The sequence below is a fragment of the Cibotium barometz genome, chromosome 58 (genome assembly GCF_041138505.1).
Source record: "Cibotium barometz isolate CiBa-2024 chromosome 58, ASM4113850v1, whole genome shotgun sequence".
Lineage (NCBI taxonomy): Eukaryota > Viridiplantae > Streptophyta > Polypodiopsida > Cyatheales > Cibotiaceae > Cibotium > Cibotium barometz.
Window position 1 is genome coordinate 30,518,002 of NC_141103.1, and position 21,446 is coordinate 30,539,447.

The 21,446-nt window shown below is 40.5% G+C and overlaps 1 protein-coding gene across 1 annotated transcript; it reads right to left on the reverse strand.

The window, feature by feature from the left end:
* Positions 1 to 16,291: 16,291 nt before the first annotated feature.
* Positions 16,292 to 20,057, reverse strand: LOC147606151 (actin-like). The gene is made up of 5 exons (XM_086792446.1): positions 19,925 to 20,057; positions 18,136 to 18,214; positions 17,372 to 17,765; positions 16,658 to 17,271; positions 16,292 to 16,540 (listed from the first exon to the last, which is right to left on the reverse strand). The coding sequence occupies exons 2-5, from the start codon at positions 18,193 to 18,195 to the stop codon at positions 16,475 to 16,477; spliced, it is 1,134 nt and encodes a 377-aa protein (XP_086648572.1). The 5' UTR covers positions 18,196 to 18,214; positions 19,925 to 20,057; the 3' UTR covers positions 16,292 to 16,474.
* Positions 20,058 to 21,446: the final 1,389 nt, after the last annotated feature.

Genomic DNA, 21,446 nt, shown 5'->3' on the forward strand with positions numbered 1-21,446 from the left:
TAGAGTAGGTATCATGAATGCCCTGAAATCTTACAGGAGGAAGACTCATTTTGAGAAGGTTTTTATAAGGTGGAAAGGGAAAATGCGTGCCACCCCCTTGGATCCCGACCCAGCAACCACACTTGCCGTGCACAACACGACACCTCTTATACACGTATATAGTAGCACAAATCTTTTATTTTTTTGCCTTATGTGGTGGAGAAGTTGTTATTCTTATTATATTGGTTTCTTAGACTTCTTTAATGTTTCTGTATTAGGTGGTGGAGAAGTAGTCTGTGTGATCGGGTATGTCTTCTTGAGCACCCTTCATGGCTACAGTCTCAGATAGAGGAGACAGGATTGTACCTTGAACAGTGGATTGACGAGCTTTGGGGAAAGGACACATGAATACTTTGCCCATGGTGGATAGACTACTCAGAGGGGGAATTTCCTCCATAGGAGGCAGAGTAGTTTTAGAGTACATTTCATTATGTAAATTAGATCATTTGTATGAAGTATGAAGCTTGTTTTTTGGGAATTTAAAGTTCCAATGTTGGTTAAATGCAGTAGCTAAGAAGGGCAAGAACCCTGGCATCAAGTAGTGATCGGTCCTCCTCGAGAAGAAAAATGGTAAGAAATCAACAAACGATGAGCCTCCATCGTCCACAAGCATGACATCAACACCCAAAAAAAGATCACAGCCAGAGTGGGAAGGGAATGACATTGATGAGGGTTCTGAGGATAGCCAGTCTAAGGATGATGAGCAGCAGTCCCACGCACACAGGGTGCATGGTGAGAGCAAAGGGCAAGGGTGGTATAGTTTCAAAGAAGACAAGGCAGCCCTCTTGGGATCTAGTAAGTGAACCTAACATGTTTGAACATTCACTAGTTCATTTATTGATCAACAATAATAACATGTATTTAGTGTTGTTTAAATGAAGACTACCGTCCTAGTGTGGTGGATCCCATGCACTTAGTTTTGTGCTCCAACATTGATCACCTCCGTCTCGTGCTTTTGGGAAACCAAAAACACAGGTACGATCTCTAACTCGGGCTAGTGACTCCCTCCACTCATTGTCATTATAGTATTTGCAGTCCACTTATATGCTTTGTTGTTCCAGGAATCTTGTAGTATTGCACGATTCATGGGATCTTTGTGACGAGGTAGGGAAGCATGGATGCCCAATCATCCAAAGTATGACAGGCGGGGAGGAGAGGTAGCTGCAAATTGTTTAGGTCTCGAGGGGCGACAATATCTTCTTGTATCCAAAATTGCAAGAGGAAACCTTTCCATACCAGGGAATCCCATCTGAGATGTTGTTGAGCGTAGCAAGCCTTTCACAAGGTAATTACAGCACTCACTTCATTACAACTCGATTCAAGTAGTGTAATCATTATATAGTCATTGTCTTTTATATTGTCATCTATTTATATATATGCCAATTGTGAGCTTTTTCTATGTGGCAGCTTAAAAGATTGCTTTTGAGGATTCGGTCAAAGCTATGTTTTTGATAGTGACATTGCCAGAAAGTTGGGATACTTTTCGTATGGAAATTAGCAATAGTACACCTGCTGGTGGTCTTAAGAGTGCTGACGTTGAGAGCAGTCTTCTCACTGAAGAGGTGAATCGAAAGAATGTTGAAGGCACTAAAAGTGCTAATGCTCTCACTATTAGAGGAAGGTCTAATGCAAGGGGGAAATCTGTTGAGAGAGGTAAATCTCGTAGCAAGTCTCGTGGTGGCAAAGACATAGAATGCTATCATTGTGGCAAGAAAGGTCATCTTAAGAGAAGGACTGCTATAAATGGAAAAGGGAGAAAAAGAGTAAAGAGAAGAAGGATGATGCCAAAAATGATGACAAGGGCAAGGTAAAAGTTGAAGAGGTGAACACTAAATCACAGCTCTCACAATTGCCATCTTTACAACTAGGGCAAATGTCTCCTCATAATCAATCCCATGTGTCTGCACATATCCTTTGGCTACCAATCTAGCCTTGTACCTGCTTATGCTACCATCACTATTATGTTTCACCTTATACAACCACTTACAACCAATAGCATTCTTGTCTTCAGGCAATGGCACCAAATCCCAAGTCTCATTTCCATATAATGCATCCATCTCCTCATCCATAGCTTTCTCCCAACACACATCTCCAATAGCCTCATCAAAACATGTGGGTTCTACAACCTACACAACTTTTGCCATATAAGCATAGTGATGTGCCACAAACATCATAAGTCAACCTCTGCACTTGACTCTTCCAAATCTTCGTAACTTTGTACTCTTGGTGTCCTCATTGCTTGAATCCCAAGCTCCTCATCAAGGCTCATCTCGGAGCCACTAGAATCTCCATTAACAAGAGAATGCCCTGCAAAAATATCAGGCATACCAAGGGGCTCAACCGCTTTCTCTTTGCCTTTATGTGATATACCAACTACATTTTCAGGCCTGGTATTACGACGCAGCCTGCCACTTCATGGTCTATCAACATTACCACTGGATGAGGACTCTCCTGGTCCACTCAATGATTGTAATTGCTGGCTTGCATTCTGTGCAACCACATTTCCACTTACATCAGTCCCAACAGCATCTTTTTCAGCAATATACCAACTACTCATCTCATCAAATACAACATCCCTGCTTACCCCTCAATTCACGTGTAACAGTATTATAGTTTCTATATCCATTTTGATCAAGGTAATACCCAATAAACACACATTTTTTGCCTTTGGATCCAACTTAGTACGCAACTCATCTGGCACATGCACATATGCAATACATCAAAAACTTTCAAGTGAGACAAATCAGGTTTCTTGCCAATAAACTTCTCCTCTAGCGTTACATCATGTATGGATGCAATAGGAGTTCTATTCATGATATAAACTACTGTAGACATAACCTTAGCCCAATAGCTATGTGGCATATTCTTCTCTACCATCAATGCTTGTGCTATCTCTACAATATATCTGTTTTTTCACTCAACAACTCCATTTTGCTCGGAGTGTATCTACATGTAAATTGTCTCTGAATGTCATTCTTTTGCAAGAATTTAGAGCATTCATTGGAGAAGTATTCTCCCCATCCATCTGACCTTAGGCACTTCACATGATTTCCTGTCTATTTTTCATCCACTCTGAAATTCTGAAAATGATTGAACACTTCACTCTTCTCCTTCATGAAATACACCCACACTTTTCTCGTGTGGTCATCAATGAATGTTACATAGTACCTGCAGCCCCCCACAGACATAGTCTTCGTAGGACCCCATACATCTGAATGCACAACATCTAGTACACTCCTACTCATAGTTCTGTCATGTGGAAATACATGCTTTGTTTTCTTTCCAAATTGACATGCTTCACATACTTTCTACATACCTTCAACTTTAAACTTAGGCAGCCCTGTCACAATTTCTTTAGTCTGCATGGACTTCATTCTTTGTACATTTACATGCTCAATTCTCTTATGCCAAATGTATGTATGTGTAACCTTTTCTTAAACCATTTGCAAACATTGCAGCACTCACTTCAGGCATATTTACATTCAATGTAAACATTCTGCCCACTTTGTTGCCTTTTGCAACCAACATGCACTTATATTTAAAGTCTTCTACACATAACAGGCATCAAGGTTAAACCGGACCTACAAACCCTAATCAATCATCTGGCCAACTGAAACTAAATTCTTTATAATGTTTGAAACATGAAATACATATGCGAGGTACTTCACCTTAAAATCATGCATAGACAATGGCAGATCTCCAACATGGGCAATCGGATGAGGAGTGTCATCCCCTATTTCAACAAAACCTGGTCTTTTAGGACTCTTCATTTCCTTGAACCACTCACCATGACTTGTCATGCGGCTCGAAGCACCTGAATCAACATACCATACATCATCCTTATATGGTGCTACATCATTTCCAGACACAACATTTACTACCTATTGCATAACAAACAACCTCTCATTATCCTCATTATTACTGCTAGAGGATGCATAGTTATTTTATTATACTTTTCCATTTCGCTTGTCACTTTGTTTCTTATAGCAATCTTCTTGCACATGTCCAGGCTTACCATGGTAAAAACAGCCTCGTGTAGCATTATGCTGCCTTTGCCAATTAACCACGACCTCGTTGACTCCCCCTTCCTGTAACCTCTTCCACATGTGTGTTGTTGTTGTTGCGAATCCTAGGACTGTTGCTGCTATCTGGCCATAATTATGATTACCTATTCAGCCACCACCACGTCCATGACCTCTACCTCTACCTCTTTCTCTACCTGCACTTGTGTAGAAGGCCTGCTGCTCTAAACTATTTTTGTTTTGTGAAGACTACTAATCTTCACCCAACATTCTTCTCTTCAATGATGATATTGACACCAAATCTGTGAAGTTGGGGATGTTCTCTCGAGTCTAAAATAGACATCTTGAACGTCTTGTATTGTGCCCGAGACCACGTAGACATGATTCCACCTTATCATCATCATCAACAGAAACACCAATTGATGCAAGGGATTCCACAATGCCCTTGATCTTCAAGGCATAATCATTCACAAACATATTTTTCTTCTCCACAGTATGAAGCTCATTCTTCAATTGAATCTTTTGTGCCTTGGTGTTAGTTTCATACAGCTTCACCAAGGTATCCCATGCCTCCTTAGGTGACTTCTCGGCATCCTATATATGCCCAATCATAGTGTCCTGTATGCTGAGAGAAATCCGATACATGACTTTCCTTGCTCCTTGATTCCAATCCTTGAATTCGTTTACATCAGCAGTTGGATTAATCTCTAGTATCTCTAGTGCCTCCTCATGTCCACCTTCAGTAACCTTTTCCCATTAAGAAATTTACCAATCTAAGCCTCCAAGCATGAAAGTTGTTCTTGTCAAGCTTCTTTGCAATAATCTAGTCTATTCCATCATTCATCTTGTCTATAACACAAATTTACCAAAAATAGCACTCTTGTTTGACCTGCACAAACTGTTGCATCCTTTGCACCCAAACTGTCACAACCAGTGACCTCAATTTGCATACATACACCCAATGGCAACTTTAAGACCTCTTTGCAGTACACACAGTGTCTACGCAACCAATTGTCTTTCCTGCAATTCCAAAGAATCAAAACTTACCCGCAGTGCTCCCATGAATGCCTGCAAACTGAAAAAACGGAGGTCCAGACGCGCCCAAAACACGTTTTTGGCCTGAAAAATATTATCCAAAATATGATATTGTTGCCCTATAGCTCTGCTCCCACAAAGAAAGCTCCTTAATCAGAGTTCGTTTGTATTGCCAGTGTCTTTCGAAGAGCTCCCCACAAAGAAAGCTCCTTAATCAGAGTTCGTTTGCCAGTGTCTTTCGAAGAGCTCCCCACAAAGAAAGCTCCTTAATCAGAGTTCGTTTGCCAGTGTCTTTCGAAGAGCTCCCAACAAGGGTGTAGTAGCCAACATAAAGGGGGAAGAGTAGATGAAGCTCTTACCCTCGTACCACTTCCTATGCTTCTCTTGTTTGCCCTTAGCATGAACCAGGCATTGATACCATGAAAAGATGTAGGGGAGAAGAGAGCTTGAGCTCTTGCAAGCACGCACACACTCACATAAACCCTAGAAAAGAACACACAAGGTGAGAGGCTGAAAATTCTTATTCTTCTTCACACAACAAAAGAGGTCTACAAAGAAGATAAAGTGACTAACACACATAATAGAGTATATACAAGTGGTTCATAATGTGAACACGCTAAGTGGAGTGGGTAGTTGTGGACTAGTTGGTGTAGTCCAGCTGTAGAATCTCTGGCAAAGATATGTTGGTGCCAGCTACCAAACCCGCCAGTGATGTAAATGTCGAACGTTCATGATGCAAGCACCTCATGAGTGTCAGCTCATGTTGAGCTTGACATCTCAATAGGGTGGGGGATATTCTAATGAGGTTCATGTCTCCTAAGAAAACACGTTGTAGCTAGCCTAGGTTTCAACCAAGGTGGGCCCTGTATCTACGTGGTCTTTCTAGGGGAATTCGAACTCAGGGCAAAGAGGGTTCCAGTAGTGGTTTTGTTTCAAATGTGTCAAAGCAACAAACATGGATGTTATTTTTTCACTGTCTAATTGTGTAAACCGTGTCCCAAGCTTTTGTGGAAGAGCCATGGTCACCAAACGTGAATCTAATCCTTAGAGTTAATAGGCTCTAGGAGGGGCTCATAACCTTGGTAACATCTTGTTTACAAGCTCTACAAATTGATGTGGTTTGAGAAATTGTGTCAAACTCATTAGTAAGAATTCCTCAACCCATGGGGATGATTTTTCCTTATTTTTAAGTTTATTCTCAAGGATTGGCTACCCTTGCATATTATATGTGATTGTTTTCCCAATCATAAACCAATCATGTGTCTCTCATGTAAGGCCTTCTAAGGATCATGGTGTATGACCCTCTTCTCTGAAATCCAGCACCATAAATTTGTGGTGGAAGCTTAGCTCAAAGGTTTTAAGGATGCTCAAAGGTTTAGGTGTGTTCCCATTGGCAAGCTTAACCACAAGGCTCGTGCCTACATTGGTGGGATTTCCCAAGCCTCCCCAGCAATCCTTGGTGATTATGTTAACACGCACCACCATCCAAAAGATTGTGGAGACTGTCAATCCTTTATAAAGAATAGGTAATAATGGCATTCATTTTATCGCTTTGGAAATAGTTTCCCAGCTTGTTCATTGAAACTTTTAGATTGAAACTTTTAGCTGTCCTTTTGTCTTGGGAATGGAAGAAGAGCTCTCAATGTGGCATCCTCCTTCTCTTCAGGTTCAAGAGTATGGAATCTTAAGTTCCTAGTCATTGAGTCAGATAAGTCCCTCCAAAGCTAAGATTTTTCTTATAAAAGAGAACTTATTATTAGGACTCAGACTTTCAAGTGTGGGCTCTTAAGTTCCTAGTCATCCAGTTGGGTAAGTGTCTCCAAAGCTGACAACTTCCTTGTAAAATAGAACTTATAAGGAATCAAACTTTTAAGGATAAGAAGGTTGAGATGCTTGCTATTTTGCTCATGTAATATTTACGATCACTTAGCTTGTACTCATCACTGATTGGACCTGCCAATGTATAAGGGATGTGCATTGATACTTACCGTGTGGTCCCTCTAATGGGGTAAAAATGAAATCGTCACCTATCATAGCGGAGAAAATATTGTGGTGACTATGATGACCCATGAGCGGCCAACTTTCACCTCCCATTGAGTCCTCCTTCACTACATCTAGCAATACAAGAGTTGGTTGGATTGGTTCTAGAGGTAGAGGCTCCAAAACTGGCTCTTTTGTGGCTTCTTAAGAATGATCATAAGTTCAGCTATGGCCTTTGGCAGGCTCTGAGGTTCCCTTGCTGATTCTATGATTGACTCTGGCATAGGGTTTGGGATACACTCACGTGAACTCAATGGTTTTTACTCAACCACCTACTCAAAGCCTCTAGTTCAGCCTGCACCATCACAAGTGTTTCTTGGGCTTGTTTCATTCACTCCAATTTCAACACAGGATTGGAGAACTCTTTGAGTTTCTTTGGAAGGTTTGCACAGTCATCAATAGGTTTGTTTAGACCACTTTCAATGGTCAACTGATCGTGCATTGCATTTTTGCATGCTCTTTGAGGTTTTCTTCTTTTGGACTTGTGGTTTGGTCCTTTAGCATTTTCAAGGTAGCCTTTGAGGCTTGCACCTTAGGATCTTTAGTTGTTGGCTTCGAGGTTGAAGCTTAAGCTTTTTACTTCTTTGTTTCCTTTGGAAACTGCCCTCGTCTTGGTCTAGATCCTTGTGATGGAATTAAGGAATAAGTCCTCCTTATACACTTAACAAGCTAAAGGCTTGCCAAAGTGGATAATGCTCCTCCCAGTGGGTGATTGTCACTCTGCTGGGGCAATCCTTGAAAGCATGTTCAAATCCACATTTGTAACATGTGCCTCCATATGGAATGACATTGGGGTTTGGCACTAGATTCAAAGATAGAGTTGTGGCACTTGGTGCGACGGCTCTATGAGGACACTCAGCAACATGGTGTGGGCCCTTGCAATGAAAACATTGGAGAGGTGGTATGCATGACATGTTATTGAAGTCTCGTGCCCTTTGTTGTACCATAGCATCAAAACAAGGAGGCATAGTCAGTGGATGGGGTTTGTTCCAGATACCCATATGAATTGTATTGCTCATGTGACTCCTAGATCTCCTATTGTGGACCTAAGAATCCACTGGGGAGTCACCAAGTACTATTATAACAAATGTAGTTCCAAGAGGAACCGGTTGAGATGGTAATATTGGAGTTGTTAAAATAGTAAGTGATGAATGTTAGGAGCAAGGGGGAGGGTATGTGACCCTCAAACATTTGTATGAGTTGCATGAGTCATAGACTATGGTTCAAAGGTTCAAAGGGAGCCCAAAGATAGAAGAATATGTGGAATATCTAGCCCATGTGGGAGCCAAAAGAAGGTGCCTACTATAAGAAGTGGGAGGAAAGGTGCCAAGTGGGTGCTCACTTCAAGGGAGATGGTGCTCAAATCTAGGAAAGATTAGGGAAACTTGATCAATCTTATGGACCATGATTAATGGTTAATGAAGATATACTCAAGCCTATAAATTTAATGGATCAAACACATGAGCTTTTATGCTAAATGTCTTGCCTTATCATTATGATTTATTTTTATTATTAGTATTATCATTAGTATTAATCTCTTTTGTACATTGCTAGCATGCTAAGATGTTGATTCTAATCCATTTCTACACATCCTAATCTTCTCTAAACACAAATATCAAGTGGAAGTGGGTATGGCTTGGTGATGATCTTCACATAGGGTTCTAGTAAATGGGCACTAGATTATGCACTAGTTGAAAAGCATTTGGTATGGGTGATAAGGCTAGTGGTTGCCTAAGCATCGAGAGCATATGTTGTGGTGCAAGGTTTTCCTGGTATTGATAATAGGTTATATTATGTTTCCCATGGCACTGGCAACAATAAGCACAATATTATTGTTATCTAGGCCTTAGCTGACACTCTATGCTTGTATAGTTTCAGTGGCAGATTGCAAACCATCTCTCTCCATGGAAATAAGTATGGATGTCCTGCTTGAGGAGCTGGCAATAGGGTTGGACATGAAGTTTCCTTTGTCTTGAGGTTGTCCCCACCACTACTACCCCAAATGGTTGAGAAAATTTTTACCAACTTGTTCATGCTTATGTCCTTGACTAGGACTCAGCTAGTTTTGGTTGGGTTTCCTTAGCTATTGTTGAGGCTTTGAATGATGTGTCCCCTATCTCTTGGTTCGGGTGGACGACTTCTACATCCTTATATTAGAGATTATCTCCAAGGTCTATTACCTCACATGCATGGCAACACTCATTGAAGATATAGTGTCTAGACCTATAGAGATGGTCATGAAGCCTCTTGCTTTTGAGACTAATCATAAACCGATCGATGAATGATAATTCATCTAGAATCTCACACGGGCGTTGCATCTCATGTGGAGATACGTGGTTCTAGCAATGCATCCTTGAATTGTTTTACCCTTCTCTTAGTCGAGGTTATAGATCTGCATGATGGGGCTCCAGCTAGCTCTGTTGGGGGTGAGAATTCCACCATGACTGTGTGTCTCAAGACCTCGTAGTAGCTCACCTTTTCATGTGGGGTTAGACACCTAAACCACTAGCCTGCTTTACCTTCAAGGAAAATTCCAAATAAATAGATCTTCTGGTCTCACAGATTTGATTGAACTTCTCTAGATATTGAATGGGACCTCTAGCTCCATCAAATTTAGTCATTGTCCTTTATATGTGGATTGGCTTTGTTTTTCTAAACTCTCAGCCTTTAGGTCTTGCGATCCCTTTCCATTTTAAATGCCATCCTAATCATATCTTCTTCTGATTCATGTAGCGATAAAACATAAGCGAGTGGTTACACAAAACCCTTTGTTTCAGGGTTTGGAATTTCTTTTCCCATGGGGTTGGGTTGTGTAGCTTCCAATGGCACTTGTCCTTCGTTTCTACAAGCTTCTTTTTTTATTGGGGACATGTTATGTGAATCCTCTTGTGGATCCCTTTGGTTTGAGGTAGTCCTAGACATTTTCTCTTTACCCTTCACCGTGTTCCATGTTCCTCATCCAAATGGAGAAGAACGTTCCATGGTAAAGACGCTTCTATAATGAACTCCTAATAAGGAACACTTGTCCTTAATATTACAACAAAGGATTCTTTTTTTATTGGGGACATGTTATGTGAATCCTCTTGTGGATCCTTTTGGTTTGAGGTAGTTCTAGACATTTTCTCTTTACCCTTCACCATGTTCCATGTTCCTCGTCCAAATGGAGAAGAACTTGAACTTTGTTCCGTGGTAAAGACGCTTCTAAAATGAGCTCCTAATAAGGAACACTTGTCCTTAATGGTACAACAAAGGACACATGTCCCAATTGCCGTAAATTGTGGTTGTTGTTGAGTGTGGTCAGTTTGGGATAAGGGCATCTCAAGATCGACACCAAATGTTTGAAACATTGTGGCATTCGACATGGTTTCGACCACTTCCTAAGAAGGGAGTGAACCTTGACATTCCTGGTCCTGCTTCCGCTCCTTCACTAAAGCTTCGCCCAAAATTGGGGCAACCTAATAACCTTTTATGAAGTTTATGGTGTTATTCACAGAGCTAGTTAATGAATCTGGGATTCTTATTTTTTAGATATTCTAATGTTCCTCCTTGTTGAGATATCTAGCTCAAATAGATATCTCAACTAGTGCTGTGGACATTGATGACCCGCCTGGGTGATAGCTTCTGCACTTATGCCATTGACATGGTTGGTGAGATTATGGTTGATATGCCATCAGTGGATGATATGTGACATCCACTTTAGAGTACTAATAGTTATAGCACCAGCTCAGATAGTCGAGTTCATACTATGGACCGACCATTTTATGTTATTTTAAGAGATTACTTTCCCTTATAGTATGTACTCTTATCTGTTAGTTATGTGGTTGTAGAGAAGAGAAGTAGATAGAAGAAAATTCATCCATTATCTTATATCAAGGAGTCAAGATAGATACACCAAAAGGTCATACATTCAAGATATGAAGTAATGGTGTCCAAATCTACAACTTGGACGAGCGCCCATAATGGTCCTATGGAATACTTATGGCAATTCTCGCTTCAAGAGTGTGCGGTAGTAAGTTAGGATGAAGACCCAAGTGATGTACTTCATGGATATATTATGAGAGTAGTAATTGTAATAGCATTAGGCCTCTTATGAGCCTAAAGTGTCCGGCCGCAGTTTAAGTGAGTGTGAACACTTATGGCCATGTATATGAGTGAATATCTCTCATAATACAAAAACTCTCCCATTGTGCAATAGAGTCTGGCCCTTGCTAATCCTCTTACTAATCTCTCTCTCTAATGCATGTGCTAGTGAAGTGAGCTGAGAGGAGGGATAGTACACATAGTGTAATGTGATGGAGTGACAACGCTTGCGGGAGGCCTGATGGAATTGCTTCTCAACAAGGAGTTATAGAGCTTGGAGACCTCAAGGGTTACAAGCTTCACGATAGTTGCGGTTCACCAAGTAATCTCTTGTTGGATGTGTTTCAAGGGGGGCTTGGGTGAGCCATAACACCCCCTAGGTAGCTCCGGGAGCTACACATCTTCGATTAAGGAGGAGCTACCTTCACAAACTTGGAGGTTCCTATAAGGTATGCAATTCTTTGTACTATGGTTTTACAGCCAGAATCATGTTTTGGGTGCATTTTGGTCTTCATTCAATCTCACTACAAGATATGCAATAAGTAGAGCTCAAGGAAAAGCTTGAATTTGCGTGAACACCTCTTGTAAAATTCTATTTTCATAAGGTTTGACTAAATTAAGGTTTTTTTTAAGAGATAAACCTTATCAACTTGTAGAGGCGACATGGCATTTCTTCTCCTACTCTTCCATGTTCTAGGTCTGCTATCTCACAGAGAGAGACCTTCATCGCCTTTGAGAAACTACCTTCATTAAGCACGCAAACCCCAATGTTTCTACTCCTTTTTCTCTCCTCACGACGATGAAGAGTGAGCGAATCTGCAAAAATAAGGTGGTTGCAGTGCACCTTCGTCTTCCTCCTCTTCTTTCTGATATGCACACTTTCTCTGTCCTTTTCTTGGTTGTTTTCATTTTATTGAGCAGTGAAGAGCCCACCATTGTTGCCTCAATGCAGCTCTTCTTTACGTCTTTTCCCACTATCCACACTATTTGTTTTGTAACAGCCACCATGTTTATCTTCTTATCTGTTGCTTTGTCCAGACTCTACATCCTCTTCATTCTTCTAGATCTTCTAATCTTCATCTTCTTTACCTTTAAAGGCTCATGAATTGAAGAGCCATTCTTTTTTGAACTCTTTAAAACCATAGCAGCAGGCACTCTATCCTCTTTTTAGACCTCAAGACCAGCCCTTTTCCTCTTATTGATTTAAGACCACCTCTTTCTTTGCAAGTTCAATGGTTAGCCTTGTCCCTGCAACAACGGAACCAAAATGAACAGGCTCTCACCTTGCTCACAACTTGCACACGCAACCCAAGAACAAGGCAGCAAAATCTATGCTTAGGGCTTGGCCCCTCACCATGAAACCTGTAAATTTTGCTAAGAAAAAAAACAGTCCACACACTCACAAAGAACTTGGCACACAAAAGATATCATCATCCTTACCATCCTCACTATCTCCTTCTTTTTCCATAATTCAAGAATAAGAAAGAAAAAGAAAGAAAGCAAGAGTTGTGCCAAATTGAGAAAGAAAGAAAGAAACGTGAGAAGGAAGAGATAAAGGAAAGAGAGAAGTTACAACTTCCCACAATCACTTTTTTTCCCAAATCACACGACTCCAATTTCCCTTTTTGGTCACTTTCAGCGATTTAAAGTCTTTGTCGAGAAGAAAAAATGCATATAAATCAAATACTTGAGATCAGCTGGTGGGGAAAAAGTATTTCTCCAATAAGTTCAATGATTTCTTGAGAAAGCAGGAACTTAAAAGACAGTTTGCATGCAAGTACACTTCACGACAGAATGGTGTTATAGAAAGAAAAAATAGGCACATTGCAGAAGTGACACGTGCCTTGATGTCTGAAAAGAATATGCCAGATTTTTTTTTATAGCAAAAGCAATAGCAATTGTTGTGTACATTATGAACACGACCCCCATTGTAGTTGTTTATGGTATGACAATTACATGTATAAAACTAGATGTGTCTCGCTTGAAAGTGTTCAGGTGTATTGCATATGTGCATGTTCTCGACGAAGTGAGAACAAAGTTAGATTCAAAGGCAAAGAAATGCATCTTCATTGGTTATGCTTTAGAGAAAAAAAGTTATGAATGTTATAACCCTACCACTCGTGAAATACGAATAGGCAGAGATATTGTCTTTAATGAGATGAGTAGCTGGCATATACGAGTAGTGAAGGCAATAGAAGATGCAGATGTAAGAAGTGCTAATGTTATACCACATGTAGTGCTAATTGCCTAAGGAAAAGAAGGCAATTTGATGTAAGTGGGTGTATAAGGTCAAGCATGACGTAGATGGTTTAGTGAGCAAGTATAAGACGAGATTCGTTGCCAAGGTGTATGCGCAGACCTATGGCATTGACTATGAGGAAACATTTAGCCCGGTTAGAAGAATGGTTAAAGCAATACAGGAGTTGGAGCCCACTTGTTTAGGACAAGCACTTGTTTAGGACAGGAGTTGGAGCCCACTCGTTTAGGACAGGCACTTGAAAATAAAAAATGGGAAGATGCCATGAATGTAGCATTGGATGTAAATGCAACGTGGGAGTTAGTACCTTTGCCTAAGGAAAAGAAGGCAATTTGATGTAAGTGGGTGTCTAAGGTCAAGCATGACGCAGATGGTTTAGTATAAGACGAGATTCGTTGCCAAGGTGTATGCGCAGACCTATGGCATTGACTATGAGGAAACATTTAGCCCAGTTAGGAGAATGACAATCGTGAGAGCTGTCATTGCTATGGCTTCAACAAAGAGTTGGTCTTTACATCAAATAGATGTAAAGAATGCATTCTTGCATAGTGATTTGCAAGAAGAAGTATAAATGATGCAACCACTAGGTTATGAGAGTGATGCACACCCAGATTTTGTGTGCAAGTTACACAAAGCCTTGAATGCCTTGAAGCAGGCACCCAGAGCATGGTCAAACAAGATCGGGGAGTATCTTGTTACCATTGGATTTTAGATTTCCAATGTAAATTTTTCATTTATGTGAAAAAGATAAACAGAGAGACGATGCTATTAGTCATTTATGTGGATGACTTGATTATCACTAGAGAGTGATGTTGACATACATGATGTCAGGAACCTTTTGAAACAGAAGTTTGAGATTAAAGATTTGGGTGAGCTATGATATTTCTTGGGCATAGAGGTGGTGAGATCACCTCATGGCATTTTGTTAGTACACTGACAATATGGCTTGGACATGTAGTCCAAGTATGGTATGACAGGTTGTAAGCTTATTTCAGTGCCATTGGAGCAGAACACAAAGCTTTCCATAGATACAAGTGAACTTTTGGAGGACCCCATGTCGAGTACTTAAATTATTATTATACAAGTGATTTAAGTTTTTTTTTAAATATTGGTTTTGCATGCTTCTGACCTCTACCAATTTAGAAAACGCATGAAGAAGTATAGTTAGAAAATGAAATGCATGAACAAAAATTTACTATCCCACTCTAATTCACACCTAATAGAGCTTAATGTTCATGTTTTCATAATGGACTCCAGTCCTAATCACAATTGTTAAGTTATTCCTTCACTTAGTGCACTAAAATCTAAGCCTTGTGAGCTCCAAATCCATGTAAATTAAAAAAAACTAGGGATTTTATCTTCCAAGATATCAAAATAGAATGCCCTAATGCAAATAAACTTCAAATCAAAATCAAAAGCAACTTTCCCTATTTGACATTAAGCACAAAGTAGGGCTGCTTTATAACATCGTCTTACAAAAAACCCGTTCCAACGGGTGAGATGGAAAAAGGGCCTTACGATAAGTCAGACGGATAAAACGATGGTAACCTGCAGAGTGGTTAACATACTTTTTGGCTTGCCTTACTAGGCTATTGTGTTGGATTAGTTTGACATGATTGGAGTTAATGCCTATGTCAAATTTTGTCAATGACAAATCACCATGCCTATGCTTGGCAAGATCACCTTTTACTTGAGTCTTTTAGGAAACACACCCCACACCCAAAGAGAGTCTCACACACCCACACATTGGCTATACACAAGTTCCTTCACACAGCCACAAGAGAAGAGCAAGCCAGCCACCGGCTAGGCCTTTTCAAAAAAATGGAAGTGGCAATTGCATTGGCAGAACAAGCATAAAATGGCTGCTGGTGTTGGCACTACTATGAAGACCTCAATCCATCAGTCAATCCGTAAAAGATTCCACACATTTCTCCAAAAAAAACACATTTATTTTCAGATGAAACTGAAATCTCGCATATGTGTGCACCATCTCAAACAAAAACAGAGATGGGTTCTTCTATATCCATACGACCTTTAGCAACTCTACATCCACAAGGACATGAGTGTTGCTGTTATCCAGAACGAATCCATGTAATGACTACTTTCTTCTCAAATGACCAAAGAGAGGATTTTTAAGATGCAAAGATTTCTATGAAGCTGCTCTTTGTTTTCCTAGAGTGATGCTGGAAGCAGTAAGCCCAAGATATATATGGTATGTTGCACGCAGAAGGTGAAGACAAACATGCTTAACTCCATTTTTCACATCAGAATTCAAAAATAGGCTTACACATGAGCATACTAGTGGAGTGGTTAGAATGTCCCACTTTCCTGGGAAGAACCAGCAGGTTTAACCCTGCTTGCTATGCTTGTTGAAGCTAAGTTTTAAATTCAGTACAACAATCTCACAATACCAAAAAAAGACTAACTGTGTTTGGACTGCTAAAGAAAATATTTGGGAATGCTATAAAACAATGTGGAGACTCAAAGCTCAAGGTTCCCTTCTCAACTTTGAAATGCTATCAAACTCAAAGCTCTGGGTACTTTGTAACCCTATCAGGTCAAGGTTGGAGGAGACTGCTCAATCTGTTTTTGATTATGTCGAATGACACCCAATGCGATAAGGCCCCATAAAAAAAGTGGGTGAAAAAGGGGCATCATATGATCAAAAAGGAATGAAGCTCTGGGTACTTTGTAACCCTATCAGGTCAAGGTTGGAGGAGACTGCTCAATCTGTTTTTGATTATGTCGAATGACACCAAGGCCCCATAAAAAAAGTGGGTGAAAAAGGGGTATCATATGATCAAAAAGGAATGAAGTGTTGAGCCAAATCAGGAAATTTTGCATCAAGAAACAATTACACCAAATATGTCCCAGTGACATCAATAAAACTTCATATACAAGTCTTGATTACTTAAGCATTCATATGTCCCTTAAGTAGGTAATACAGAAAATATTGCATGATGAAGTCGTGAGAGAGCATCCCCAAAAGGCATCACTTTATTTAAAAACACTTCCGGTGTACAATGGAGGGGCCGGACTCATCATACTCCGACTTTGCTATCCACATCTGCAAAACAGGCACAAAAAGGAAGCAATGTCACTAGATTTTCTTTACCTATCCAAAGGCTTTACACAACAATCCACAAAGTGCAGACATGTAGGCTGTGATTGCAAGTGAAATTACCTGTTGGAATGTGCTGAGTGATGCCAGAATAGAGCCTCCTATCCAGACACTGTATTTTCTCTCAGGCGGTGCAACCACTTTGATTTTCATACTGCTGGGTGCAAGTGCTGTAATCTCCTTGCTCATGCGATCAGCAATCCCAGGAAACATGGTAGACCCTCCACTGAGCACCACATTTCCATACAGATCTTTACGGATATCCACATCGCACTTCATTATAGAGTTATATGTAGTTTCATGAATACCCGCAGCCTCCATACCAATGAGAGATGGCTGGAATAAGACCTCCGGGCACCTAAAGCGCTCGGCACCAATAGTGATCACCTGCCCATCTGGAAGCTCGTAGCTCTTTTCAAGAGAGGAACTGCTCTTCGATGTTTCAAGTTCTTGCTCAAAATCCAGGGCCACATAGGCTAGCTTTTCCTTCATATCTCTGACAATTTCCCGCTCAGCAGTGGTCGTAAATGAATACCCACGTTCAGTAAGAATCTTCATAAGAGCATCAGTCAAGTCACGGCCTGCAAGATCCAGACGAAGGATAGCATGTGGCAGAGCATAGCCCTCGTAGATAGGAACGGTATGCGTAACACCATCACCCGAATCCAGCACAATACCTACAAGAGTTTCACATAAGCTTGTGTTTCAAATCCTGACATTTTAAGGCCATAAAAGCAATCTCACAACATTTCAAAAATGTAGGAATGCATGCCCCACCTGTTGTCCTTCCACTGGCATACAATGAAAGCACAGCCTGGATAGCAACATACATAGCTGGTGCATTGAATGTATCGAACATGATTTGAGTCATCTTCTCTCGATTAGCTTTTGGATTGAGAGGAGCTTCAGTGAGCAAGACTGGATGCTCTTCAGGAGCAACTCGAAGCTCATTATAGAATGTATGATGCCAAATCTTTTCCATGTCATCCCAGTTGGTTACGATACCATGCTCAATAGGATATTTCAAGGTCAATATTCCCCGCTTAGATTGGGCCTCATCGCCAACGTATGCATCTTTCTGTCCCATACCCACCATAACACCAGTGTGCCGAGGACGGCCCACAATACTAGGAAACACTGCCCTAGGAGCATCATCTCCAGCAAACCCAGCCTGTACAAAATCATTCAATTAGCAGCCTGGCACTGAGAGTAAGATATAGCCTGTTAAGAAAGAGGGCATTAAATGGTCATCATTAATTTGCAGAAGCTTCAAAGCGAGTGCCCTGTCATCAGTAAGTTTTACGCTAGACAGGCAAGATTTCCTGAACGGATAACGGATTGCCCAGATGGGCCCCCACTAAGGGGCAGGGGTGGTTGTGTAACCAGACTCAAATCTTGCTTCATTCTAAGGGGCAGAGCTGGCTGTGTAACTTGCCTAAAAGCATACTTAATTCTAATGCCAATTCACCACCATCCTGCCCCAAACACATGCACAAGCATTGTAGCTGAAGCAAGAGAGAACCAAGAGGCTATTTTAGTACCTTGACCATCCCAGATCCATTGTCACAGACAAGAGGTTGAACTTCCTCTGAGTCTGCCATTCTTGAATTGACGATATAACTGCAAATAACACAGAAAAGATCTTGTTTAGATTCATAATGACAAACAAATATTGAACTAATAAGTCAGCTGCTGTCAGTAGCCTCAACAGAAGAAAGGAAACTACAGTACACCAGCCATAGAGCGGCAAGCTCATCTACTGCCCTTTTACAAAAGTATCCAGATATATGAGCTACAGGCATAGACAGATGGACTATGGTTCAGAACAGGTAAAAGTATAAGCCACAGACATGAATGACCTCCCATTGATTCTCAAAACACTTTGTCTCAAGTCGCTGATGATGCTGAGACAAATCATCTCTTTAAGTAAACAGCACATCAACACCATCCAAGATACACAATAAAGACTCCACATACATAAGCACTATGCACGAGTTCCACAATTGCAATGCCTTCAAGATTGGTTTACTTTGAATAGGTACCAAAGAACAATCTAACCCATTGCAAGATGCAAATCCCCAGACAGCTACATGTGTTAGTGTGGGTCACACACAAACATATAATCTATATGTAATTGTATATGCATATGTCACTGTTCACATATGTGCATGCATAAGCATGTCATATGTATAGGTGCATACAAGTAATCTTTGAATCAAAGGGTGTATTGCAAGTGAGTACATGTGTGTATGTATCATTTTCTGCCATTCCTCATTTTGAATTGGTCAAGTGCCCAGAAATTCACTGTTATAGATGCTTCATAAATAAGAAGTTCTGTTCATTTTGCATTTGTTGTGAGTCGGAACATTTCAGTGAGGTGAACCTCTCTGAACTCCACATGTGTGTATGTATACCAATGGAAAGTTCAGGTTATTCAACAAAAAGTGTGAAAAAGAGTCTACTCACAGAGCTTCAAATCGTCAACTCCATAATGCATGGCATAGACTACGTGATATGACTAGCATCACATGGGTGCAGGTTCATGCATTAAGATAAGTTCATATTAGTGAACGAATCTACATATGTATGTATGCATGTGAGAGTGCATGGCAATGAATGACTGAATGTATAGATGTATCATTTGCAGCCAAAGAAAATAGGAATAGTTAGATTCTCTGATCCTAAAATGTGGACTCTCTGTACAAATTCAAAACAGAAAGCAGCTGAGCTACAATCAAACATGCTGGGGATCAAAACGAAAGATGAGCTGGCCAGCACAGGTACATGATCTTTTTTGTTCAATGCAAATGCTCTAACAGAGGATCGGCTACAATCAAAGGACGGATGAGAGGCATTTATTGGACGTAGGCCCTTCCTTAAAGGAAACTCAGATCTGAGGCAAAACTCTACAGATGACATGATCTGAAAAGAGATAAAAAAAGTACATTTCTGGACACACCCAAGACAGAACCTTTCTGAGGCACCCAGATGAGAGAAGTAGAACCCATTTTGGCTATCTACAGAGCCCATTTTTGACAGCCACAGAACACACTTCTGGCTACCCACAAGACCATTTCTGGACCCAGTTATGAGCACCCACAAAATCCATTACGGGCACCTACAAGACCCGTTTCTGGGGGCACCAACAACACCCATCTTGATTAACCAAAATCCAAAATATGTTTGATCTGGGTGCCACTTCTCTGTTTTATTTGGGGCTCCAAAAGAGTCTTGATGAAGCGAAGAAGCAAACAAATTAAAAACAAACCAGATTGAACGGATAGATCAAACCGATCGGCGCACTGGACAGACAGAAGACGGAGCGTTTACCTTGGATCTGGGCAGTTGCTATGAGATTCTGCCCCTCCTCTTCTGCTGCAGAACAAAAGAGGGAAGACTCTGGACGAAATGGCGATCCCACAAATAAAAAGAAAGTCACCTGGGACCTGCTGGCAAAGGGTTCGCAAACAGGTCCCCTTTATGCGCCCAAAAAAAAAAATGGCAGGCCAAGCTGGCACCCAACAAGCCACATTTCATCATTTTTAGGCCGTCCATCATCGTTTTTAGACGAATCTAAGCCGTCCACTTTTTCTATCACCCAGCTCTTCTTTAACCTTGGGTGGTGCACACAGCAGGTCCCCCATCCAGCCTGTCTCTTTATAAAATACTATATATTTATTATATTTATAAAATACTATATATTTATTATATTATATATAAACTTTTGAAAGTTAGCCTATTAATAAGTTACCCTTATTGGTCGACCGCGAGTTAGTGAAGGTGGTTCTCGAGAGTTCCGAGGTCATGGGTTTGAGCCCCCCCTTTGCAAGCGCGGTGGCATGTAGGGTGTGATGTAGGGTGTGTGTTGTTCTATCTAATTCCAGCCAAACTTTAAAAAAAATAAGTTAACCTTATCCTCCTCCTCCATTGGTTACGTTACATCAAACATGCTCATCCAAGCTATGTGCAACTCCAATTCGCTATTAGAGTAGGGATACCCACAATTAAGTACTGAGGGTGTTTTTTGTAAGCAATTTTAGAGCATGTTAGAGTAGGAATTTGAAAAAAGTTTGTATGAGAGAGTTATAGAGTTTTCATAGGTCTAAAACTTTGTCTCGACGATGACTCATACTTGATGTCCATCTCCTTGATGCCTGAAATTAGCCTCCATATATGGCGCACTAGTCATATTTAGCTCAACTTTTAACCTAGAATTGTGTGTCAAAGCTTTGGAGGTCTAAATTGGAGGGCCAAATGAAGGAATTCACATTACGAATATGAAGAACACTTTTAACAAAGAGCTTCAAAATGAGGTAAAGAAGGTGGGCAGAAGGTGGGCATCATACACGATTTGGGAGAAACGACCTCTCAAACATGGTCATTTTTTCTCAGTATCTAAAAAATGTTGATTTTGTGTAACACAACTTTCCCTCTTTATAACATAACTTTTTGGATATACATAGTTGTTGGATATTCCAGAGTCTAGTAAGTGTCCAGTGGTGTGTGAACACCCTCTAATTAAGCATCATCTTCGATCTCATAATCATTAATAGCTTCAATAGCATCGTCAACATTATTATTGATTTCTACATTCCTACTAAGTAATATTTCCACACTTTACACTGCCATTTTTCATACACTTCACAGGTTTCCTTCATCATCAGTGATCTACTGGCCATCTCAATTGCATTCAATGGGCATTGACACAGGACCTATAGTTAATTGGGATATTTGTATTTTGTGTAAGAGATTAGTTATTTGTAGGCTGAAATGGCGGATAATGATGTATTTGGGATGCTTTCTGTTAAGGATAAGCTTAACGGGACCAACTACCTGTAGTGGTGATATATGA